The sequence below is a fragment of the Lethenteron reissneri genome, chromosome 38 (assembly GCF_015708825.2).
Source record: "Lethenteron reissneri isolate LAM-NWPU_2019-01 chromosome 38, ASM1570882v1, whole genome shotgun sequence".
Taxonomy (NCBI): Eukaryota; Metazoa; Chordata; class Hyperoartia; order Petromyzontiformes; family Petromyzontidae; genus Lethenteron; species Lethenteron reissneri.
Genome location: NC_083816.1, coordinates 6,755,834 through 6,781,839, shown reverse-complemented (window position 1 = coordinate 6,781,839; position 26,006 = coordinate 6,755,834). Strand labels below are relative to the sequence as shown.

The window sequence follows — 26,006 nt, the reverse complement described above, 5'->3', positions numbered from 1 at the left end:
TGGCGCAACTTACATTACGAGCTCGGGGGGGGGGGGGGGGGGGGGCAATCAGTCAGGCGATGCCCCGATATTTAATTTGTCTCGCACGGTCGCACCGAGGCTGTGAGATATCCTGGCTTCTCTCGTTACCCTCACGGTCTCGAACATTTCACGCTGTAGGGGCGCTCCGTCGCCCAAAATTCACCCACTACAGCTCCGTAGCGCCTCTTTTGAATAATTACGCTGCTGCTCAAATTCAATTAAAATAAAACGTGGAACGTAAACAAGAGCATTTTCATTTAAAAACAATTAATGTAAACCGAGTATAAAATAAGTTGTTAATCTTCTTGGTTCTTTCGGTAAAGTCACGTAGAATGGAAATAATAAAATAATGATAAAAATAATAAAACAAAAATTGTATTATGTTTTATTATTATTTTATTACTTCCATTCTACGTAAAATAAAAATAAAACATTTTATTAAGTTGTATTTTTATTATTTTATCATTTCCATTCTACGTGACTTTACCTAAAGAACCAAGAAGATGAATCTCTGCAGTCACGAAAGCTTTAAATCGAAATTTAAGTTGTTAATCTTCAACACTGCTGTTGAAAACATTCTCATCGTGGTGGTCTTCAAGGGTGCCCCAACTCGTAGCTTTGGTCATCAGTGGGGTGCCGTAGGGGGGGGTGCAAGGCACCCCCATGCCCCCCAACGCTCGTCACGTTCCTGCGTGATGGTAACCAACCCCACCTCCCCACCTCTCCCCACCTACCCCAAACCCCGACTCCCCCACCGCGTGCCAGGCTCTCGCGAGGCCGCTTTCGTCTTCGCCGTGTCTGCCGCGGGCGTGACGCACGCGGTGTCGCGCGCGTGCCGCGAGGGGGACCTGGCCACGTGCGGATGCAGCCGGGCGCCGCGTCCGCGCGCCCTGCAGCGCGACTGGCTGTGGGGCGGCTGCGGCGACAACACCGAGTACGGCTACCGCTTCGCCAGGGAGTTCGTGGACGCCAGAGAGCGAGAGGACAGGGGAGCCGCAGAGCCGCGCCGGGCGCTCATGAACCTGCACAACAACGAGGCGGGACGTCGGGTAAGAAGGGAGGGGGGTGGTGGGGGGGGGGTGGTGGAGGGGGGGTGATGGAGGGGGTGGGGTGGTGGAGGGGGTGGCGGGGGTGGTGGTGGGGGGGTGGTGGGGGGGTGGTGGTGGGGGGGGGGGTGGTGGTGGGGGGGGGTGGTGGTGGGGGGGTGGTGGTGGGGGGGGGTGGTGGGGGGGGTGGTGGTGGGGAGGGGTGGTGGTGGGGGGGTGGTGGTGGGGGGGGGATGGTGGTGGGGGGGTGAGCGTGCCGCGCTATGAATCCGGCGGGCCGAGATCGAGTCCCGCGAGCGGTCGACACCGGTGACGATTATCTGAACCGGTCCTAGGCCTCCCCCTAGGGCGACTCGGCCTCAAGTGAGTAGCTGGTGCGGTGTGTAAACATCGTCACTAAGGAGACAAAGACAGCCGGGCGTGGTGTTGGCCACCCACCCCCTCGTGGAGCTGTGCCGGCCTTTATCGGTGCTCGCTAACAGCACTTGCCCCAACAGTCTGTTAAGGCTACACGGGGGATCTTTGTTTCTTGTGTGTCGGGCTGTCCGACACGGCGCCGATGCCTCGTTCATACGAAAACTGATTTTTGTGTTCAGTTTTCTGTCCTTCCACCGCACCTCCGATTGGCACTGTTTTACTACGTAGGGTGCGAAAGAAGTTCAATATACACCATGCAAAAACACGTGACCTTGAATGACTTTCAGGAGCGCCGCATTCCCGTCACAGGCAGGAGGACCTCGCTGCGATGTGGGGTCCTGACTCTTTAACAGGACGTCACCGCAGTGACGTCACGAGAGCGGTTGTCTGATTTTGTTTTAATCATCGGGACGATGAACGATACGACAGCAGATTATGATGATGGAAATTCGATTCGTGGATTGGCCGATGAATATTAATGGACGGCATCGTCTTAATCACCTGCGGCATCTTCATGATCAGATGAATAATTATCAGCTGCATCACGATTCATCACCAGCTGCATCAGACGCATCGCTGTAAGAATCATCATCAGCTCCATCATCATTGACTGCGTCACTGCAATAATCACCATCAGCTGCGTCACTGTACAAATTATCATCAGCTCCATCATCATTATCATCAGCTGCATCATGATCATCATCATTATCAGTCGCTTGCGTTGCGATCGAAACGTCGTGATCTATTATTTTGCCTACCTACGTGACTTTACCGAAAGAACCAAAGAGTATGGATTCCTGCAGTCACGAAAGCTTCAATTTAACATCATCATCAACCAGAGTAGTACAACAGCATCAGTATATTTTAAGGGATTAATGTCAGGCCGCTGTTCCGAGGATTAGCAGCCCTAGGAAAATATATCTACACCCGGCACACCACACCCAGAATACCCTCCACTTATATTTGTGGCTACCGTAGTCACGTGGTGCCATCTTTCTCCAGTAGACCAGCAGCGACTCGGGAAAAATATATATAATTCAGTGAGAAATTCAACCCTGTATCATCATCGGAGTACCATCATCAGCTACATCGCCATTATAGTATCATCAATCGCAGCAGTAGGCACACGGTAATTATTTCCATGCAGTAGCATCGGCAACACATGTTATATGCAATGCGGTCTTTCAACGAGGTTGGGTTTTAACGGTCAGTTCATGTAGAAAATGAACAATAATCCTAATAATTGTAACGGTTTTAGTGACCACATTTACAATATCTTAAGTTGTTTTTTGAGCTGCATGCTAGTCGTACGGCACGAGTGTTCCGAGGAGCGGTGTCGCTGTTGTTAGCGCACTGCGACTGCGAACTCAGCATCGATGGCGAATATCTGAACCGGTCCCGGGCCTCCCCGTAGGTTGACTCAGCCTTAATTAAACCAGTAGCTGTTGGAGTGTGTGTACATCACCAGCGGGGGAGACAGAGGCGGCTGGACGTGGTTCTGACCACACCACATTCTCCTCCTCCGTCGTTCCCGCCTCCATAGGTGCTCCCTAACGGCACTTTCCCCAACAGTCTATTCGAGGCTATATGGGGGATCTTTGTGTTTGTTCTTACACGAAAAAATAATCATCAGACAGTTCGGGCAAGTGCTGTTAGCGAGCACCTATGAAGGCCGGGACGGCACACGGAGGGGGTGGGTGGCCAACACCCCGCCCGACCGCCTTTGTCTCCCCAGTGGTGATGTTTACACACTGCACCAGGTCCTCATTTGAGGCTGAGTCGACCCGGGGAAACGCCAGGGCGGTTCAAATAATCGTCACTGCTGTTGGTGGCCGTGAGCGGGAATCGAAATGTGGGTCGCCGGGTTCGTATCGTAGCGCCGCGTACCACCGCTCCCCGCTGCTATCGCAAAGAGAAAGATTACAAACATCCCAACGTAGAACCTTAACAGACTGTAGGAGCAAGTCCTGTTGGCGAGCACCTCTGAAGGCCGGAACGGCACACGGAGGAGTGGGGGGGGGGGTTGGCCAACACCACGCCCGTTCTTACACACGCAGAGAGACACAGACACACGGGGAACTGGCGTGGGCCAGAAGGCGACATCAAAGACACAAACTCCCCCTTTTAGTGGCGACGCCAGGAGGCGACATTGCATCCGCCAATTATTTCCTGCGTTCGTTTCAAAGCGCAATCACCAAACCAACGACCACCTAACCAGCCATCCAGCCGGCCACAACCAATGCAACAACCGACACCACCACCGCAACAACAACCAGCAAATAATTACAATGACCACATTGAAGCAGAGAAAACAAGGGGTTACCCCAGAGGAAGGAGACAGGCCGATGCCACAAAGGAAACGACTGAGCAGCGACCCATCGTTTATGGGTTTATTTTTTTTTATCTTCGCACGGAGATGCAAAATCCGGCTTTGAAGAGAGGGGGGAGGCAACCAAGAGTTTATTGCAAGGCCAGAATTTGTTTCTGTTCATGGTGGGGGGTTGGGGGTGGGTAGATGTGGAAAGTGGAGGTGGGGGGGGTGTTTGAGGGGGAGAGGCCGAGGGCGAGGTTGCTTTTTTGTCAATGCACGTGTCTTTTCACGTGCTAATCAGGGTACACGGCGCCAGTATGCACGTGGTAATTGTGAGCAGACTGGATGGGGGGTGAGTGGCATGGGCGCGAGTTGGGATGTTTTGCTCTCGGTGGCGAGATGTTGACTACCTCGCCCGGTATACACGGCGGCCTTATATTCCAGCTGGATTTTTCTCCGGGTCCTCCAGGTTTTTTTTTAACCTCTCCACATTTAGAATCAATGTCACGCGTTTCGGGTACGGTGTTCGGCTGTCGTAAATGTCCACGTGTTTCGCCACGTCGTTGAGCTATTATTTGTGGTCAGGTCGCTTGTGAAAAAGATCAACATAGCTCAGTGGGCCTTACCTGAAAACATTGTTTTTAATTGTTTATACTTCTCGGTGTATGCCCCCGAACGCGTTCGCTTAGGACCTACGCGTGCCTTAAAGGTGCTGCTGATGATGACTCGGATAAATTGATAAATATTAAGGTACTATCAGCCCACACATCCTTTGGCAGCCAGTGAGCAAAACGTTTCTCTAATATAGTGTATGGGAAGTGTATTTTTTTTTCATTTGCTGTACAGCCAGTTAATACGACAAATCGCTAACCTTAAACACCCAGTCGTTCATAAAAGTTGAAGGCAGTATAGTACTATAGTAATAGAGCAAGTGCAGAATCACTGAACCGGAATTGATAGTTCGAAAGCATTTAGCACGGGGCCCTTGAGAGTGCGGGGCCCTTGAAAGTGCGGGGCCCTTGAGAGTGCGGGGCCCTTGAGAGTGCGGGGCCCTTGAGAGTGCGGGGCCCTTGAGAGTGCGGGGCCCTTGAGAGTGCGGGGCCCTTGAGAGTGCGGGGCCCTTGAGAGTGCGGGGCCCTTGAGAGTGCGGGGCCCTTGAGAGTGCGGGGCCCTTGAGAGTGCGGGGCCCTTGAGAGTGCGGGGCCCTTGAGAGTGCGGGGCCCTTGAGAGTGCGGGGCCCTTGAGAGTGCGGGGCCCTTGAGAGTGCGGGGCCCTTGAGAGTGCGGGGCCCTTGAAAGTGCAAGTCCCGTAGCATTTGTAGCTACTTTTGCTGCGACGATAATCCGGCACTGGTGACGTAATTTACTTGACCGCGCGCCGGCCAGGAATCCAGGCAGGAGCCCAGCCAGCAAAGGAAAGGTCTTAGAAAAAAAGCCCTTCTCGAGGGTTTTTATGGGCTACTCCTCCACATCATGGAAGAGCGTGGGAGTCCCGACCCAGATGGATAAGTGACGTATTATTAAAGTAACCGGCACTCATTCGTCTCTATAACCCAATCATCCGAATTTGTGTATGACATCAATATATTATGGGTTGTTTGTAGAGTGTATGTGTCGCTTGTTTCTGTGCGTGTGTGTTTATGGACTGTGTTTTGTACTAAAATTTGGAATGTGCGTGTGTGGGTGAATACTTGGTGCGGTTTGTAAATATCTACAATGGGGAGAGAAAGGCGGCCCAGCGTAGTGCTCGCCACCCATTCGCTCGGTGTGCTGTTCCGGCCTCCATAGGTTGCTACTCGCTAACAGCACTTGCCCCAACAGCCTACTAAGGCTATACGGGGGATCCTTGTCTTTGTGTGACTGTGTCTCTGTGTGTGTCTGCGTGTTTGCTGAAACCGTTGCCGATGCTGTTGCTGCTGACAGAAATATTGATTGTAACGCTGTTGCTGACAATCGTATTGCCGATGCTGATGCAAACAATTATAATGCGGCTGCTGCTGCTACAGCTGTTGTCAATGACAGTGTTACTGCTGCCGACGGTCACATAGCTGACGCAGCTGTTGTTCGGTGGCGTTGTTGCTGCTGCTGGACTACAGAGTCTGAATATTTATACTGGATGAATCCTATGAGCTATAGAGCTCTTTGTGAAAGCTGTCCGGTAAAGTTCATCGTAATTCCCAGGTTTCTTGAAACCGAGAGGTAGCCGGCTCGACATTCGGGAGCGGCAGCTGAACCACCGGTGGAAAGTTTATTAAAATTCCTCCGCCTTTGTCCAGTGCTGGATTAAGCTAGTGCGGGGCCTATAGTTTATGTTATAGAGGGGCCCTAAATAAAAAAATATTAAAACAGAAATTTAAACTTGCATAGTAAAGTAATTATATGTTTTAATTTGCTATACAGCCAGATAATACGATAAATCGCTAACCTTAAACACCCAGTCGTTTATAAAAGTTGAAGGCAGTATAGTACTATAGCAATAGAGCAAGTGCAGAACCACTAAACTGGAATTGATAGCTTGAAAGCATTTAGCGCGGGGCCCTTGAAAGTGCGGGGCCCGTAGCTACATGTGTAGCTACTCTTGCTCCTGGGATAATCCGGCATTGTCTCTGTCCACCCAGACGTGTAAATAGATGCACCACAGTATAGGCTATCGGCAGGGGACGGCTCCGAACAACATCGTTGATGCTGCTGCTGCTAATGCCATTGATGCTGTCAATGATGCTCCAGCTACTGCTGCTGCATTAACTCCTGCATCAATTCACACCAACCTCCCACCTCCCACCACTCAAATCCTCTCTCTTGTTCGTCCATCTTTGTTGATGATGACCATGATGATGGTAAAAGTGACTTGCGCAGAGAACTTGGATTTAAGTGAGGGTGATTTGCGCAGCGTCAACCTCACTCTCTCGACCAGCCCCATCTGTACTCAGTGGTAAAACATAGTCAAGACGGCTGGAAATGGTCCTGGTTGCAGTGGAAGGTCCAAAGACCCGTTTTGGTGGAATTTCCTCCAGGGGTTCCATAATGCCCAGGCTCAGACAAGCTGAGTTTTCAGGGTTAGTTAAGCTGCTGACTGTAGCGACTCACCAGGGATGTTGAGCCTGGTGTGTTGTCAGCTGATGACTGTAGTGACTCACCAGGGATGTTGAGCCTGGTGTGTTGGCAGCTGCTGACTGTACCGACTCACCAGGGATGTTGAGCCTGGTGTGTTGTCAGCTGCTGACTGTAGTGACTCACCAGGGATGTTGAGCCTGGTGTGTTGTCAGCTGCTGACTGTACCGACTCACCAGGGATGTTGAGCCTGGTGTGTTGTCAGCTGGTGACTGTACCGACTCACCAGGGATGTTGAGCCTGGTGTGTTGTCAGCTGCTGACTGTACCGACTCACCAGGGATGTTGAGCCTGGTGTGTTGTCAGCTGCTGACTGTACCGACTCACCAGGGATGTTGAGCCTGGTGTGTTGTCAGCTGGTGACTGTACCGACTCACCAGGGATGTTGAGCCTGGTGTGTTGTCAGCTGCTGACTGTAGCGACTCACCAGGGATGTTGAGCCTGGTGTGTTGTCAGCTGGTGACTGTACCGACTCACCAGGGATGTTGAGCCTGGTGTGTTGTCAGCTGCTGACTGTAGCGACTCACCAGGGATGTTGAGTGTGGTGTGTTGTCAGCTGGTGACTGTAGCGACTCACCAGGGATGTTGAGCCTGGTGTGTTGTCAGCTGGTGACTGTAGCGACTCACCAGGGATGTTGAGCGTGGTGTGTTGTCAGCTGGTGACTGTAGCGACTCACCAGGGATGTTGAGCCTGGTGTGTTGTCAGCTGCTGACTGTAGCGACTCACCAGGGATGTTGAGTGTGGTGTGTTGTCAGCTGGTGACTGTAGCGACTCACCAGGGATGTTGAGCCTGGTGTGTTGTCAGCTGGTGACTGTAGCGACTCACCAGGGATGTTGAGCCTGGTGTGTTGTCAGCTGGTGACTGTAGCGACTCACCAGGGATGTTGAGCCTGGTGTGTTGTCAGCTGGTGACTGTAGCGACTCACCAGGGATGTTGAGCCTGGTGTGTTGTCAGCTGGTGACTGTAGCGACTCACCAGGGATGTTGAGCCTGGTGTGTTGTCAGCTGGTGACTGTAGCGACTCACCAGGGATGTTGAGCCTGGTGTGTTGTCAGCTGATGACTGTAGCGACTCACCAGGGATGTTTAGCCTGGTGTGTTGGCAGCTGCTGACTGTACCGACTCACCAGGGATGTTTAGCCTGGTGTGTTGTCAGCTGGTGACTGTACCGACTCACCAGGGATGTTTAGCCTGGTGTGTTGGCAGCTGCTGACTGTACCGACTCACCAGGGATGTTGAGCCTGGTGTGTTGTCAGCTGCTGACTGTAGCGACTCACCAGTGATGTTGAGCCTGGTGTGTTGTCAGCTGCTGACTGTAGTGACTCACCAGGGATGTGGAGCCTGGTGTGTTGTCAGCTGCTGACTGTAGTGACTCACCAGGGATGTTGAGTCTGGTGTGTTGTCAGCTGCTGACTGTAGTGACTCACCAGGGATGTTGAGCCTGGTGTGTTGTCAGCTGCTGACTGTAGTGACTCACCAGGGATGTTGAGCCTGGTGTGTTGTCAGCTGCTGACTGTAGTGACTCACCAGGGATGTTGAGTCTGGTGTGTTGTCAGCTGCTGACTGTAGTGACTCACCAGGGATGTTGAGTCTGGTGTGTTGTCAGCTGCTGACTGTAGTGACTCACCAGTGATATTGAGCCTGGTGTGTTGTCAGCTGCTGACTGTAGTGACTCACCAGTGATGTTGAGCCTGGTGTGTTGTCAGCTGCTGACTGTAGTGACTCACCAGGGATGTTGAGTCTGGTGTGTTGTCAGCTGCTGACTGTAGCGACTCACCAGGGATGTTGAGCCTGGTGTGTTGTCAGCTGCTGACTGTAGTGACTCACCAGGGATGTTGAGTCTGGTGTGTTGTCAGCTGCTGACTGTAGTGACTCACCAGGGATGTTGAGTCTGGTGTGTTGTCAGCTGCTGACTGTAGTGACTCACCAGGGATGTTGAGCCTGGTGTGTTGGCAGCTGCTGACTGTACCGACTCACCAGGGATGTTGAGCCTGGTGTGTTGTCAGCTGCTGACTGTAGTGACTCACCAGGGATGTTGAGCCTGGTGTGTTGGCAGCTGCTGACTGTACCGACTCACCAGGGATGTTGAGCCTGGTGTGTTGTCAGCTGCTGACTGAACCAACTCACCAGGGATGTTGAGCCTGGTGTGTTGGCAGCTGCTGACTGTACCGACTCACCAGGGATGTTGAGCCTGGTGTGTTGTCAGCTGCTGACTGCACCAACTCACCAGGGATGTTTAGCCTGGTGTGTTGGCAGCTGCTGACTGTACCGACTCACCAGGGATGTTGAGCCTGGTGTGCGCCTACGGTAGCCAGCGAGAGGTCCGGCCCAGCTGGAACAAGCCTGATACACAACTAACCCCCCGCACCCTCTCTCCCTCCGTCTCCCCCAGGCCGTGTTCAACTCGGCCGAGGTGGCGTGCAAGTGCCACGGCGTGTCGGGCTCGTGCTCGCTCAAGACGTGCTGGCTCCAGCTCGCCGACTTCCGCAAGGTGGGCGACTCGCTGCTGCGGCGCTACGAGCGAGCGGTCGCGGTGCGCGCCACGCGGCGCGGCCGCCTCGAGCCGAGCGGACCCAACAAAGCGCCCCCGCCGGCCCCGCCGGTACCCCCTTCCCCCCTCGGGGGGCCTCTGCCGCCGTCGGGGGCAGGAGGTGGAGGAGGAGGCGGCCAGCAGGGCGTGGGTACTGCTGCGGCTGCTGCTGCCGCCTCGGCGCTGGCGGAGGACGATCTGGCGTACCTGGAGGCGAGCCCCGACTACTGCGCGCGTAACGGCAGCACGGGCTCGCTGGGCACGGCGGGGCGGCTGTGCGAGCGCGCGAGCACGGGGCCGTCGGGCTGCGAGCTGCTGTGTTGCGGCCGGGGCTACGACCACTACAAGGCGACCGTGGTGGAGCGGTGCCAGTGCAAGTTCCACTGGTGCTGCTACGTCAAGTGCAGGAAGTGCTCGCGCACTGTGGACCAGTACGTCTGCAAGTGATTGGGCGGAGGGGGGGGTGCTGGTGGTGGCGTTTGCGGCAGCGTAGCGGTGAGCGCGCCGCGCTACTGAACCCCTGCCAGCCGAGTTCGAGTCCCGCTCACGGCCACCAACACCGGTGATGATTATCTGAACCGGTCCTGGGCCCACCCCTAGGTCGACTCGGCCTCCAATGAGTACCTGGTGCGATGTGTAAAAATAACGGCACCGGGGAGACAAAGGCGACCGGCACGTGGCGCTGACCACCAACCCCCACGTGTGCCATGCCGGCATTCATAGGTGCTCGCTAACAGCACTTGCCCCAACATTCTGTTCAGGCTACTCGGGTGATCTTCGTCTTTGCTGTTGACGGCGTCGGGGAACGGTGGCGGGATGGGCTGTCCCCCCACCTTGCCCCCCCCCAACCCCCTCTCCCGCTGATGAGATGAAGATTGACGTGGAGAAGAGAAGAACAGGCTTGCATACGCATGGATCGTGGTTATCGCCTCTCGTCTTGCGTGCGTCCGTGCGTGCGTTTTCTTCCTCTCGGTCTTCGGGAAGTATTTAATTAGCAGTGAAGGAGGGAAGCTGGGCGTGCGTTGGCGTGTTCACAAATGGACCCCTTCTGCTGCTGCTCGCTGTGTGTTTGTACGTGATAAATGTGGCCGTTAAAATAATAATACCGACGGAACTTTACACTAAAGTTCTGTTGATATCGCATCGACGCTGCGAGCGTTATCGTGAACCCACGACGGACAGATGAACAGAATTATAATTTGTGGACACTTTCAGACGGCGATGACGATGATGATGACGATGAATTATTTAGTAAATTTGCTATCAGCTCTCTTCTTACAGCGCCGGGCTATGTATGCACCTATTGTTGAACTTCCTTTGCACCGTACATAGGCAACAAACTAAACAAAATCATCACGAGAAGAAGACGCTGCTTGCGTTTGCCACATAACGGATAGAGTCTGTCAGAAGGGAAGGGAGGGGGGCGATGCTGTCGCTGCAATTTTTTTTATTCAATTCAGTAACTTTGCTGATCATCTTTTTCTAAAATTCGGTCAAATTTTGGGCCCCGGCACCAGCAACACGCAGCCCCCCCCTCAACCAACGCCGTGCCGAATTGTACACGCGGAGAGAGTTTCATGAACGTTCGCGAAGTCCTCCTTGCACACGTGGCAGCGGTGTACTGATGAGCTCCCAATAAGGGAGACACCGGCACACACAGTGCCGTTTATTTATCATTCTTCTGCCAACATTTAAATATATGTGCACAAAAAAAACAATGCCATATTTATCGGCTCTTTTAGAGCTCGTGGCTGCCGTGATTAAATAATAATGTGGGGGGGGGGGGGGGGGGTGATGGCATGTTGACATGCAAAGTGAGGCTGAGATTGCTTTGCTGTTGGAAAACCTTTTGTCGCATGCAATAATAATACTTTCATTTTATACAGCGTCATTCATGCCAACAGCATCCCACAACGCTCTACATAAATTATACACAACGACCAAATCCTACGTACGTGCGGTTGGCTAGGTATGGCGTGAAAGAAGCACAATGCGCACGCACACACACATTTACCAAGCAAATTTAAATCCCTACTACCAAGCGAAAAAAAAAGTTAATAAGCGGCACAAAACCAAAAAAACACATTTTTTTGTCACTATTATTAATAATTATAATGTATAATCATATATTGTACTGTATAACGAAGCAACAGCAGTGTCGGTCTCATGCAACTCGCTTGCTTTCTCACGCAGTTGCGCGCTTTGTGCTACCATAACGAACGCAGCTCATGTTACGATAGATTTTTATCTAAATAATTATCGATTTTTCTGGCTCGTTTATCATTAGGACTATAGAATACAGCGTCGAGCAAGACACCGAATAATAGCCATCATCATTAGCATAATTATAATCCATGGTCAATCCACTGCTGGATGAAGGCCTCCACAATCTGCCTCCAGTTGTCACGGAACTGCAATGTGACAATCTCCACAGACTAACAGAGTGGTGCAGCATCGCTGTGATGCTGGTGCTGGGCCTCCCCTAGGTCAACTCAGCCTCAAACTAGTACCTGGTGCGATGTGTAAACATCGGCACTAGGGAGAAAAAAGGCGGCCGGGCGTGGTGGTGGCCACCCACCCCCTCGCGTGCCGTGCCGGCCTTCATAGGTGCTCGCTAACAGCACTTGCCCCAACAGCCTGTTAAGGCTATACGGGGGATCTTTGTCTTTGGTGATGCCTCCTCCCTTCGTATTTGTGAATCGAGGCACCGAGTCTGCGTTCCGCGCGCCGTGGTTCACTTCTGGGTGTTGATCACAGTCACCGCACACTTGCCGGAGAGAGTTTTTAATTTTCCATTCGAGCAGCATCATCATCCCCTGAAATCCGCCGCTTACAAAATTAGAATCAAGAAGAACCCTGAATGCATTGAGACAACACAAAACATCATTGATGAACGTTCACAGATTACAACCTGCAATCTTAACAACAGCGTGCTAAATTCATTTCAAAACAGAGTGCATGAATCACGCTATTAATGTTACTGGAAGTCAGTTTGACCATTTGTTAAAATACATTCAATAGCAGGACACGATTTGTTAAAATAAATGTACCAACCCGATGTGTCCTGACTTTTGGGCCACCCTGTATATACCGAGGTAATCAACAGACACAAACAATCCGCCTATGCATTCATGCATTAGGCAGAAGGCTGCACGTGCAATGGACGGACTCGCTTCCTCCACCCTGCCCCCCCCCCCGCCCACTATGGAGGAACGTGGAATTTCCACCGACAAGCCCGAGTCTCTGCAGGGCTGCCACGTCGCGCGGGGAACCGTGGCGGAGAGCGAGCGGTGAGGCCGACGGGGCCAAGTTCAGAGAGGCTAAGACTTCCTCGCGGACACGGCCACGACACCGAGCTGTCGCCTCCTTCCTTCTGCCGGATCGCTCGCAAGTCGCAATAGTCGACGTCTGACTTGGTTTTTTTTTTGCTGCGTTGCATCGAAAGCTGTGCAACATCTCTCTCTCTATATATATACTCTTTGGTTCTATCGGTAAAGTCATGTCGGTATAAAATACAATGAATCACGATGTTTCGGGTGAAACACGGACGCTTGTGTTGCGCCCGAAACGTCGTGATGTATTTTCTTTGTACCCACGTGACTTTACCGAAAGAACCAAAGAGTATGGATTCCTGCAGTCACGAAAGCTTCAAATCAAGATCTCTGTCTCTCTCTCATCGGTGGTGTCAAACGCCTGGTCCACACCCGAGCCATGGGTCCCGGCAACTTGGTTCCATGCAACGGAGATCGCTCGCGTGTGTGTATGTATGTATGTATGCGCAACCGATTGTGTGCAGTTGCTTGGACGATATAACACGTGGGTGCACTCTCTCTCTCGCCACTGCCATCGCCTGGCCACACCTCGAAGCCCCACGCCGACAACACCCTGTGATGGTGGTGGTGATGGTGGTGGTGATGGTGGCGGTGATGGTGGTGGTGATGGTGGTGGTCACCCATTGAAGTGATAACCAGGCTCAGACATTTACGTGATCTGACAAGATCGTGCGCAGTCAGGGTGTCTTGATCTTAGGCCAAGATCAAATCAGATTTTTTAAAAATATATATACAGGAGGAATCAGATGAGCTATAAAGCTCCTTTTCACAGATCTCCAGTCGGTGCGGGCCAGAGCGTCACAACAGCAATCACTACAAACACACGATCGGAGGACAAACGATCAAGCTATGCTGAGGTTACTATAAAGCCACGACAGAGATGTCACGTGCCCCCACGCCTCGAGTGAACGCGGTGTCAGCAGGACGTTTGATTTCACGTCGTGAATTCGCGTCGTTTTGTCGCCGACGCTCCCTAACGGGCACTCGAAAATTTATCCTGCACGGTATCCACGCCGTCGCCTTCAACCCCCCTCCCCCGCCTCCCCCGCAGGGCGAGGCGCCCGGGTTGAGATCGCTGCCATTGATGTTTTGAACGACGCTTTCAAATTTGTTTAATTTAAATAACGTTTCGTTATCGTTCCATAGTTTTTGTTTTTTTATAATTTGTATTCTTATTCGATAAAATACCGCATCGAGTGTTCGTGATCTTGCTTAATTTAAACAAAAAAATGTTCTATGATGGCACTGTAGCTTTTTTTCTTTTTATAGCAGTGTGAGTTGCGTACGCGAATTAGCAATATATTCCGAATTTCCGCAATGTCACTGCTCTGAATTGCTGTATGCCTTGTGTATGTCCGTCGTTGTATATCTGTAAATGACACATGTATAAACCGCGGAAGAAGTGGTGGCCTTTATGAACACGCAAATTTTCCATTAAAACAATTCTGGCGATCGTTAAGCGTTGCTTGTTCATCATTGACACAATCATCATCATTATTGTAATTATTATAAACGTGACTATTGGTGTATAAACGATGAACACTAATTTAGACCTCGTAACAATATATGATTCGCTTACATTTTGTAGGCAATGTCATCATACAATTAAACATCAACATCAGCAGCAGCATGTGAAGCGGTATCAGCATAAGCATCACGATCATCATCGTCGTGTTAAAATACGTACAATATATATAGGGTTTAAAAACAATGCAAGTAAAATTGCCCAGTTTAATACGTAGATCGCGTAAATATATCAATGTGTCGTTAAACCCATTACCACCAGAACACAGCCATTTAGTAAGGGTTGTCACGTAAGCAGAAACATGCCAATGCGTCACTAGTACAGCAACACCGGTGTGTTGGAGAGCCAAACCACAACATTTACAATCTGATTACGACGTTTCGCCAGTAATTACAACTAGCTTCATTAGGCGACAGTTAGTTGGCTGTGTCGGGTGGTGGCGGCTTTAATCGATACATGTATACATTTCCTAATCAAACGAATAAGTATAACCCGTAAAAATAAAGTTTTTCACTATAAATCCTTTATATGCGTGGCGGCTAGAGTCCTCTCGTCCTCTGGCTTGAGATGGCTGCCACCTATGGGTCAGATGATTGCTTTGCACCATTAAGCAATTGGTAATTAAATATAATATTTTTGTCCTAAAAAGCGTAAAATTTTGGGAAAAAAAATTCACGAACATTAATTGTCACGCACAACGAGTCTGTGTGGAAAATGTCAGCTCGATTGGATCACGGGAAGTGGGTTAAAAAACGACCGAAAGATTTGCACGGTCCTAAGCAAGCAAGCGAACTTAATATAAAGGATTTAAAAAACCCAACACTTTCATTATTCACACCGTGGCTTTAAAAGAAGTAAATGCATACAATACGCGACGTTTTGGGCAACGGTCCTCTTCTTGACAACATATAGGCCAGAGAGGTAGACTGGCCCATGTGCTGTGAAGAAGGTCCGTTGCCCGAAACGTCACCACTTATATTTGTTTCTTCTTTTGAGCAGCGTTCATTGTGCGTGTGCACCACTGCCTAAGCAGCAGCAGCAGATATTTAAATCCTTTATATTAAGTTCGCTTGCTTGCTTGCTTGCGTGCTTGCGTGCTGCTTGCTTGCTTGCTTAGGACCGTGCAAATCTTTCGGTCGTTTTTTAACCCACTTCCCGTGATCCAATCGAGCTGACATTTTCCACACCGACTTGTTGTGCGTGACAATTAATGTTCGTGAATTTTTTTTCTCCAAAATTCTACACTTTTTAGGACAAAAATATTATATTTAATTACCAATTGCTTAATGGTGCAATGCAATCATCTGACCCATAGGTGGCAGCCATCTCAAGCCAGAGGACGAGAGGACTCTAGCCGCCACGCATATAAAGGATTTATAGTGAAAAACTTTGTTTTTACGGGTTATACTTATTTAATTATTCCATCTTAATCTTCACCATTGTCCGTGCGTCTGTTAACACGTTACCTCTTACGTCACGTCTCACGTGACCGCTCATGTTACCCCTCAAGTGCAGCTGGTGGTTAATTGACTACGAGCACTGACAGCCGAGTTAGAGTCCAAGATGAGTGGCGAGTGATTTGTCAACCCGGTTATGGCCATTCCTGTTCAACAGCCCGTTCCTGTTCAACGACCTGTACATATAGTAGTAGGTTTTACACTTTAAACTGGTACAAAACTGACACCGTTATACAAGGCATCATGTTTGCAATAACCGCAACACAAGCAGTCAAAATGCAAACAAAAAGAAACAACTCTGATAATGGTAATGATATACACTGTCCTTGAAGTTGATTGGTCCACACCCGAGACAGCTTTCCTTAGAGCCTAGTCTCCATTGGTGTTGGACCAGATGACGCCAAAAGGCGTACAACTCAAAAACAGTGCACTATCAGAGTATTGAGAGCTCGGGGTAAGCATTTACACTATGAGACCTCCTTTACCAGTGGCAAAATATAGTAGTAGGTTTTTACCCTTTAAACTGGTACAAAACTGACACCTTTATACAAGGCATCATATTGCAAACATGATGCCTTGTATAAAGGTGTCAGTTTTGTACCAGTTTAAAGGGTAAAAACCTACTACTATATTTTGCCACTGGTAAAGGAGGTCTCATAGTGACCTGTACATTTGTGTTTGTACATCACTGCCCACACATTCTCTGACCATTCATCATGACCATCACGATCCATCGGGCAGATAGCCCGCAGTAAGCGTCCACTGCACATTTCCTCATTTTGTTTCCACTTTCCTCTCTGTCGTGTGTCAATATGCTCAAGCAGTGTGCCACATCTCTCTGGCACCAATCTCTTACACTGGTCAACACACTTTTTCTGGCATAAGCTATTCCAACGGGTTTAAGGTAATTTTGGGGTGCTGATTCCAAATCTGGCATCAGTTTTTGTCTATCACATCAGGTTTTTGAGATATCAAATATTGCATTTTCAATAAAAACTGCAGAAGAAAAATATTTAATAAATGTGGATATCTACATAAAATTATATTATAAACACACCATCCTAAAAATACAGCACCATATTTTAACACTAAAGCAGTCACTGACTCGCAACAACTTGCAATCATAAGTGACAGAGTTAATTTCGGGTAAAATCAATGAAAATGGGGTATGCCGATAGCATAAAAATGAGATGTGATAGAGCAAATCTGAGATCAGATTTGGAATCAGCACCCTGAAATTAGTCTAAAACAGCTGCAAAAGTCCAGGCCAGAAAAAAAATGTTTTTTTTGGTGACCAGTGTTTTATATTGTCATCCAGGCACTTTCTGTGAGGTCTTCCTTTCTTTCCGGTTCCTTCCATTCCCTTGCCATTCTCGTCTTGCGAAATGCCCAATGTCCAAGGTCTCCTAGCCACGACGAGAGGGCTTCAACAGCAGCAGAGAGTTTCGATTTAAAGCTTTTGTGACTGCAGGGATTCATCTTCTTGGTTCTTTCGGTAAAGTCACGTAGAAGCGAAATAATAAAATAATAAAAATAAAACATAATAAAATAATTATCACAACGTTTCGGCCACAACGCAAGCAGCCGTCCTCAGGTGAAGAACAGGTCTGTCGGGAAGACAGCGCATGCGGTGTTTCATTCAGACGCTGTCTTCCCGAAAGACCTGTTCTTCACCTGAGGACGGCTGCTTGCGTTGTGGCCGAAACGTCGTGAGAATTATTTTATAATGTTTTATTTTTATTATTTTATTATTTCCCTTCTACGTGACTTTACCGAAAGAACCAAGAAGCAGATAGAGTGTTCGTGTTTTTTGCTGTTCTTCATCCTCCTCCGTCGAAGGAGTGCAGACGATAGTGTTTCACTCATATCGTCTATTTACTTACAATGCAACTCCCCGTATGTATGCACGTATACGTTCAGAATCAGAATGTTTATTTATACTGGAAGAATCCGATGAGCTATGAAGCTTTTTTTCCACAGATGTCCAGTAAAGTTCTTCGTAATTCTCAGGTCTCTTGCGAACCCCGAGGTAGCCGGTTCGATATTTATACCCAGACGTCTAAATGGATACACCAAAGTTTAGTCGATCGGCGAATCGCGTGTGTTGGGGCAAAGTGTGGGGTAGGTCCCACTTCTTCCAGCGTGGAAGACTAGGCCAAAGTATAGTCCCCTCTAGAAGGTCTCTCTCGTGCACGGGTCGGCAACCAAAATACCAAGAGACATTTTTTTTGGAATTCCGTAAAAACAAACTAAAATTTTTCAAGAGCCGCAATGCACGTGAACGACTTCACGAATCGGTCATTTAAAGAGCCGCATGCGGCTGCGAAGCTGCAGGCTTCCGATCTCTGCTCGAGCGCCAGCAACACTCGCAGGGAGGCAAATTTAACTCTTGCTCTAACCGTTTAAAATGTTTCTAATGGTGCAGGAAAACACAAACTTCTCGACCCAATCAAAACATCAGGTCCTTCTTCCACCAGCGGTGACTCCGGCGAGAAATTGCAGGGTTGCGCCTTTACCCATTTTTTTGCGAGAGAACAGAGAGAGAAAAAAAAACAGACTTCTCAGCTGATAAAACAAAAGCTACTTGACTTGTCTGACTGCCTCAATTGGGGGCTCATCAAAGCAAGCCCCTTGTAAAAGCCAAACGCTTGTTTGTCTTTGTGCACTAAGCCTGGCACTGGCTGGTCGCGACCGCAACCGGCCCGTGTGTGCCTCTCCCACAACCACTCCCCTCCACCACCCCTCCCCCCAACCTCCTCTCTCTCTTCTCTCTTCCTTTCTTTAATTTGGGCACAATGGAATGGGAGGTAACGACAGGAAGTATCCCGAGTAATAGCTCAGCTGAGTCGTAAAAGTGGGGTTGTAAAAATTAGCATTCCGCCGTGTGAGCGTAGGGGGTGGGTGGGTTAAGTGGCTCTGTGTGAGTACGCGTGTGTCTATGGGTCTCCCCTACGTCGATTCAGCCTCAAATGACGACTGCACTGTACCTGATGCGGTGGCTAAAACATCGCCACTGGGAATGACAAAGGCGGTCGGGCGTGGTGCTGGCCACCCACCCCCTCGTGTGCCGCTGCCGGCCTTCATCGCTGCGCGCTAACTGCACTTGCCCCAACAGTCTGGTAAAGGCTATACGGGGGAATCGTTGCCTTTGCCTGTGTTTGTGGGGAGCGGTCGCGCGGTGATTGGCGCGGTGCGCCACGCGCCCTGCGCTCGAGACCCATACCGCAGTGGTCAATATCCGAACCGGTCGTGGGCCTCCCGTAGGTCGACTCAGCCAATCGCGGCGTGTTAAACATCAGCCTTGGGGAGACAAAGACGGCCGTGCGTGATGTTGGCCACCCACCAACCCCCTCGCGGGTGTTGCGCCCGCCTTCATTTATGCTCAGAAGCACTTGCCCCAGAAGTCTGTTAAAGGCTGTACGGGGGATCTTTGTTCTTGTGGGTGTGTGTTGGGGGGGGGGGGTATATGTTTGTGTGACAGCCCAAATAGCTTCAGGGGGGTCTGTCCACTGCCCCCCCCCACCCAACTCTGCTGATGAAGAAGACTGAGAGTGTTCTAAATTCGCGTCGCCAAGTACTGCGGAGTCGTGAAATATTGCCATAATAATCTAGATTTGAAGTTTTCGTGACTGCAGGGATCCATACTCTTTGGTTCCTTCGGTAAAGTCACGTAGGTAGACAAATAAAATGAATTAAATCACGACGTTTCGATTGCAACACAAGCAATCATCATCAGCAAAACAAATGTCTTGCTGTGGTTTTCCCACCTGATGACGATTGCTTGTCTTGCAATCGAAACGTCGTGATTTAATTCATTTTATTTTATACCTACGTGACTTTACCGAAAGAACCAACGAGTATGCCATAATATTTTGTCATGTACGCACAGAGTGGTCCGTGATGTCTTTTGACCCCCAATTAAACGACCCCTGACAAGTGTTTTCCCCTTTGCATGTTCATTCATTTTAAATTGAATTAAATGATGACGTCACCCTAATGCTGCTCTATTTAAGACCGGAAGCAACAGGACAGCTTCACCATTCTTGCCCGATTAAGCTGATTGTAATTATCAGCGAAACGTCGTACTCAAATTTAAAAATGCTGTTGATTCTCTCTTCAGCACACCGGTGGGCTAAAGAAGCGAATTATTTTGTCCTTTGAAAAACGTGACACATATTTTACTGTTTGGCCGTGTCGGGTGGTGGAGGCTTACGACACATTTATAAATAACGCGATCTGACCCAAAAAAACCTATATTATGAATGTTAATTTCTGTTTTACGTAAACATTACTTTCAAAAGTTTGATAGATTTAAATGGGGATCACAAGACATCTGGGCCACCGCCGTACATAGCGTTTGGGCGGTGCGGCTGTCCACGCACAAATGCCCACGTCCGTCAGTGGCAATGCGGCCGTAAATAGGCGACGTTTCGAGCAATGGCTCTCATTCGTGGTGCGCACATGCATCTTAGTGGGATTGAGAGCCAGAGACGAATGGATTCACGATGGACACTGCCGGACTGTGGAATCTTCTCGCCCGTTTCCTTTCCCCAAGCTCTTATATTACGACGACGACGGCGGTGGCGGTGATACAAAACGAACTCGTATCGATGACGGCTTCGATAGTGCCGGTTGTTGCCGGCTGCTTCACGTGTTGGGTCTTTGGGCCCTGTGCTCCGCAATTGTGTTCACAAACACAACGTATACATGATACTCAATCGACTAAGCCATTAGTCATCACCCTCATCATCATCCATGGTCAATCCACTGCTCGATGAAGACCAATCCAAGTCCCCCCTCCCTCCCACCCCCTCCTCAACGGATCCGTCGCCAACAATGCACCGGCACACGAGTCGATTTCATCGCTCCATCTCCCACCGGTTAGGGGCCGTACATAAATGACGTCACACACTTAGAGGGGAGGGGGGGTCAACCATTTGTGACGATGTGTGACGAGGGGGGGGGGGGGGGTGAGAGATGTGACGTCACATCAAAATGCGCAACTTTAAATAAATATAGACAACACGTTCTTTTTAATTAAATAGACTTTTAATTAAATGGTTTCTCCTACAATAAAAGAGTGCAGCGCCACATTAAATACGCACTACAATAACAATAGTTTAAAGCGATTTGAAGCATGTTTTATTTTCAAAATGGAAATATGGTTTGGAAGGGGGGAGGGGCAAAGCTTTGTGACGTCATATTTGAGAGGGGGGGGGGTCTGACTTTTTGTGACGCCGTGTGACGATGGGGTGGGCGGTCAAAAATTGTCCAAAATCGCGTGACGTCATTTATGGACGGCCCCTTGAAACGTCACCTCGGGGCCTCTGTCCATCCCCGTCTCCATGGACGCGATCTTAACTGGTTCGCACGAAGATTAACCAACCAAACCGCTCTATGAACCGCTTGCATGGGCGGCACGTGCTCAGGACAAGCCTCCTCTCCGGGGCCGACTCAGCAAACATCATCATCATCATCACCCGTCGTCCCCGCGGGTCGATAAAATTGCTACTGCGCGAACTCGCAAGGCTGCGGCGAGGGTTCAACGTGCGTCGCATCCGTCATAGGAATGTGGAATTTCATCACAAAAACCAGGGTGCTTCTATAGCGCTATCCGTGACATGATCCATCACGAGTATCATTGCCAGCAGCTGTGATAGCGCCAGAGCCAGGAGCTGTGTGTGAACGTGAAGCACTTTTGTCCATCCACTGCGAGATGGCGGTCTCTTCAAGCCGTGCGGTTTTTGGGGGGTTTATTTGACCATACTTGACCGCACTGGTCAGCGTGGCTTTTGGTGAACTGATGGGTGCACAGGGTTATGGTGAACTGATGGGTGCACAGGGCGAGTTCTTGCTCTCACCTCGCCGCTGATGTTACTCTGGTTGTCCTTCCCCCGCACCTCCGATTCATCACGGTGGGCTGCGTACGGTGCGAAAGAAGTTCAACATTCATACGGCGCATGACGTTCGTCGCCCCGGGGATTCGAACCCCGGGCGGGCGGAGTTCAGAGCGGGCGGAGTGCGCTGAGCACTGCGCCACCGCTCCCCCCCCCACTCGAGTGGACGCGTTGAGACGACAGAACACCGCCGTCCAGTGGAGCCGTGGCCAACCTGCAGCCATCTGCGTTGCGGGTCAACTCCAGGGGTCGGCAACCTTTCAAAGAGGGAGAGGAAAAGGCATTTCCCTTGTGTTGTTTTCGTCTTCGACTGATCAAAATAGTTCGAGAGACGCATCACACGCACAGCTGCCTGGACACAGACACAGCAGGTAACACGGCAGCAGACAACGCACATCTTGACTTCGATAAACAACATAGGTGATGGAATTAACTCAATGAAGACTGCGTCTATTGAGTTATTTTTCCGCTATTGGTTCTTCAGTTTGACTGCACATTTCCCCGTCACCACGACATTCCATAGTGGCCCATTCCTCGTCATATTTATAGTTTTATTTAAAATAATGCTGCTCGCAAGGGGGGCAGCAAAAGAGCCGCAAGGGGGGGGGGGCAGCCAAACATCAGGGGGTGGTGGGGGGGGGCAAAGAGCCGCAGGTTGCTGACCCCTGGATTAATTAGCTCGTGGTAATTCGGGGGGGGGGGGGGCGTTATAATATTTTCCGATTCAATCCATCCTCCCGGCGCGGCAGCTGAAACAATTGGGCAAGTTATATTGTACCCCGCATCGCCCCCCCCCCGTCCCCCACGTGATCTATGTATCTTTACCCGGCAGTATATAGCGGGCGGCAGCTACACGAAGTCGCGTGTGTGGTGGGGTCGAGTGTGAGCACTCCCTCTTCCGAGACGTCTGAACTGCACGGAAGGGTAGTCACCACGTGAGTCCCCCCCCCCAGTGGCGACCCCTTCCACCGGCAGGTGGAGTATACGACGTTTCGCGGCCGCGCCTTCACCGTTTTATGCTGCGGTACTTTGCGCCCGGGGACGCCTTCATCCAGCAGTGGATCGCTCCCGGTTAAGGATGACGGTAATGTTCATAGAGGTTCAACATTGACGATGTCTGGCTGTCGCCTGATGAAGCTAGTTGTAATTATTGGCGAAACGTCGTGCTCAGATTGTAAATGTTGTGGCTTGGCTCTCCGACACACAACGTGTGTGCTGTACTAGTGACGAATTGGCCACGTTCTTATAATTGGTTTTTTACCCTTTTATCTGGCAACAAAACTGACACCTTTTTTACAAGGAGTCATGTTTGCATTGACCACAATACCTGCGGTCAGAATGCAAGCAAAAAACACAACTCTGATAATGTATGCACTGTCCTTGAAATTGATTGGTCCACACCCGAGACAGCTTTTCTTAGAGCTGTCTCGGGTGTGAACCAATCAATTTCAAAAACCAATTGTCATATTTTGCTACTGGCAAAGGAGGTTCCAATGGTGGCCACGTTCTGTTTACGTGACAACCCTTACTAGTTGGCTGTGTCGGGTGGTGGCGGGTTTTAACGACACATTTATATATTTAACCCAAAACACCTCGAGTATGGATGATATTGGTCGCTAAAGCCTCCTCCTACTAACATGTTAAAATGATGCTAATGTTATTTTCTGTCTATAATCAACTGCTTTACCGCCGACACGCCATCTACTCAGGAGCCCCTGCAGGTGTGCACACCTTTTAAATCTAAATCGAAAACTAATTTATTTGGAACTGATTTAAGTTTTTTAGTGTTGTTGTCCTTCCCCACGCACCTCCCATGCGCACGGCTGGCTAACGCACGGTGCGAAATGCGTTCGACTTGGGTGCGTTTTGTGTTTCGCCTCCCCTTGCCATGGGCGTCGTGGAGGCTGCAGTAGCCTGACTCGCCAGCAGACGGCGGTACAGCAACGGGGTGGAATAATCTCCATCGGATTTCATGGTATGGTCGATTATACTCATAATAATTGTCGATAATAATCTCCGTCGGATCAATGGGATGGTCGGGGAATGGAGAGTTGTCCCCTCGCAGTCATGCGTCCTCTCCCTGCGCTCCGCTTTTCCCCCACATGCGTGCACACTCATCGGCTGTAAACATCTTAATGCATGGAGGAGCTCAGAGCTCGGGTAATTATATTGGCCGCGCCGGTTTTGCCGTGTGGCTGCTGCCTTCCCGCTCGTCTGAGGTTCATCCCTCGAGCCTCGGAGCCGTTCACTCTCTACGAGAGCGAGCGAAATACGCTCCGAGTCGGGATGTTTACTTTTTCCCCGGAGGAATCCGATGATCTGTGAAGCTCTTTTTCACAGACGTCCAGTAGTGCGGCGGCGCGTTTCAAGTTGTAAGCAGCAACATGATAAAAAGAACAAAGATCCCCCGTATAGTCTTGACAGACTATTGGGGCAAGTGCCGTTAGCGAGCAGCTAAAAGGTCGGCACGGTTCACGAGGGGGTGGGTGGACAGCACCACGCCCGGCCGCTTTTGTCTCCCCCAGTGGCGATGTTTACACACCGAATCAGGTTACTCATTTGAGACTGAGTCGACCTAGAGGAGGCCCAGATAACCGAAGCTGGTGTTGGCCATGAGCGGGAATCGAACTCGAGTCAACTGGTTTGTAGCGTAGGGCGCTAACCACGACACTAACGCTGCCCACGAAGCAACACAGACCCACACACGCATTCCATAAACCAACAGAAGTGAGATCAGATGAGTTCTTAATATATCACGTAAGTGGAATTTATTATCATTAATAATATTATCACATTTATATCGTTTAACGTTCCATGGGAGATCTTCCCACACGTTGCGGTCGCTACAGTAGAAAGGCACATGCGGTTTGTGTTCTCACGCCGAGAGAGAGAGAGAGCGAGTCATATCTAAAACAAGCACAGAGACACACAGCACATCGTCAGAACAACATAATCCCCCGCACCTCCGATTAGCACGGTTGGCGAAAACACTTTTCTATACTTTCATTATCAGCATCAGCATCATCATCCGAAGACGTATTTCTCTTTTAGAACATCACTACCGAAAGGGCGCGTCTTCATTTCATCCTGAGCTCTGGAAAATATTAATTTACCCCTGAAATTATTACGTAAAAATTAAGCTCTGACTATCAGCTGGGGGGGCGGGGGGGGGGAGGAGGGGGGTAGCTGCCCACTAGAGGCCGCTGCAATTACATCGAACATATGCACGTGTACAACAGGTATTTGTCAAACCAGTGCTGTGAGAAATACTAATGCTGATGATTGTAGTGGTGGCCTTCATCCAGCAGTGGACTGACCATGGCTGCTGATCATGGTGGTGGTGGCTTTGGAAGGCCTTCATCCAGCAGTGGACCGACCATGGCTACTGATGATTAATCAATGCCCCCCCCCCATCACTAGCAGTGAGATGTACAAATGCTACTCAGGGTGCTCGTGCGTTATCTTAAGTGCAGACTTCCGATTGTCGTCAATGTTTAATCTCAGCCGGAGTAATCGTGGCCAAACTAACACCAACCCCGCCTTCTTGCGCCCATCTCATTTTCTAACCTGTTCCTATGATTAAAGAACAATTAGGGTACGATACAATACGTATAGGATTGCTATTATGGAGAAGCTTAGCTTGTGATCTAGTGGCAGTGCCTTACGCCGGTAATTCTCTACGCTACTCCAAGCTTGCCTGTAAAGCTCTGATTGTAGTAATTGCAGGCAAACTGCAATTCACGCGATAATGAATCCCGTGCGGAACGTCTAATTTAATCTCAATACAGAAACTACGAATATTGTTGCACACTTACGTGTGGGGAGTGTTTCATATATAGCATGCACACTTTGGTAATTGTGTGTGATGTTGGCTATCAACAACAAGGCAACTTCTATGACTAATTGGGAATGGGACGCAAGCGTAGGATTGATCACCCTGTCGCTGGCCGCCTTTGGGGAGGGTGTATAGTATGAAAGGCCGAAACACCCTAGGAACCAAAGGTTCACTACTGACGATGCGCTCCCCAAATTTCACCAGGCTCATTGTTCATGAACTCTTGGAAGTGCTTGCACAAAGGATAGTAACATCTCATCCTGTGTTCTTGGAATCATGCTGATGAAGACTACAAAACACAATACCGGTCCAAATCTACCAGTGCACGTTTAAAATGATCTCCACCCTCGCTGTTGACAGCGTAATACATGCAAGAGGTTGACATACTCTCTGGTTCTTTCGGTAAAGTCACGTAGACAAAAATAATAATCATAAAAGAACACGACGTTTCGGTCGCAACACAAGCGTCCGTCATCAGGTGAGAAACGTCGTGATTTTTTTTTTTATTCACTTTATTTTAATTTTT

The 26,006-nt window shown here is 49.8% G+C and overlaps 1 protein-coding gene across 2 annotated transcripts in view; it reads left to right on the top strand.

Annotated features, from left to right (window-relative positions):
• Nucleotides 1-14,210, top strand: part of LOC133351655 (protein Wnt-5b-like) — a 34,507-nt gene extending 20,297 nt beyond the window's left edge. For both annotated transcript variants that reach the window (XM_061567025.1, XM_061567023.1), the window contains exons 4-5: nt 787-1,070; nt 9,297-14,210. In XM_061567025.1, the coding sequence (XP_061423009.1) occupies nt 787-1,070; nt 9,297-9,881 (869 nt within the window). In that variant the 3' untranslated portion in view covers nt 9,882-14,210. The remainder of the gene's footprint in view (nt 1-786; nt 1,071-9,296) is intronic.
• Nucleotides 14,211-26,006: the final 11,796 nt, after the last annotated feature.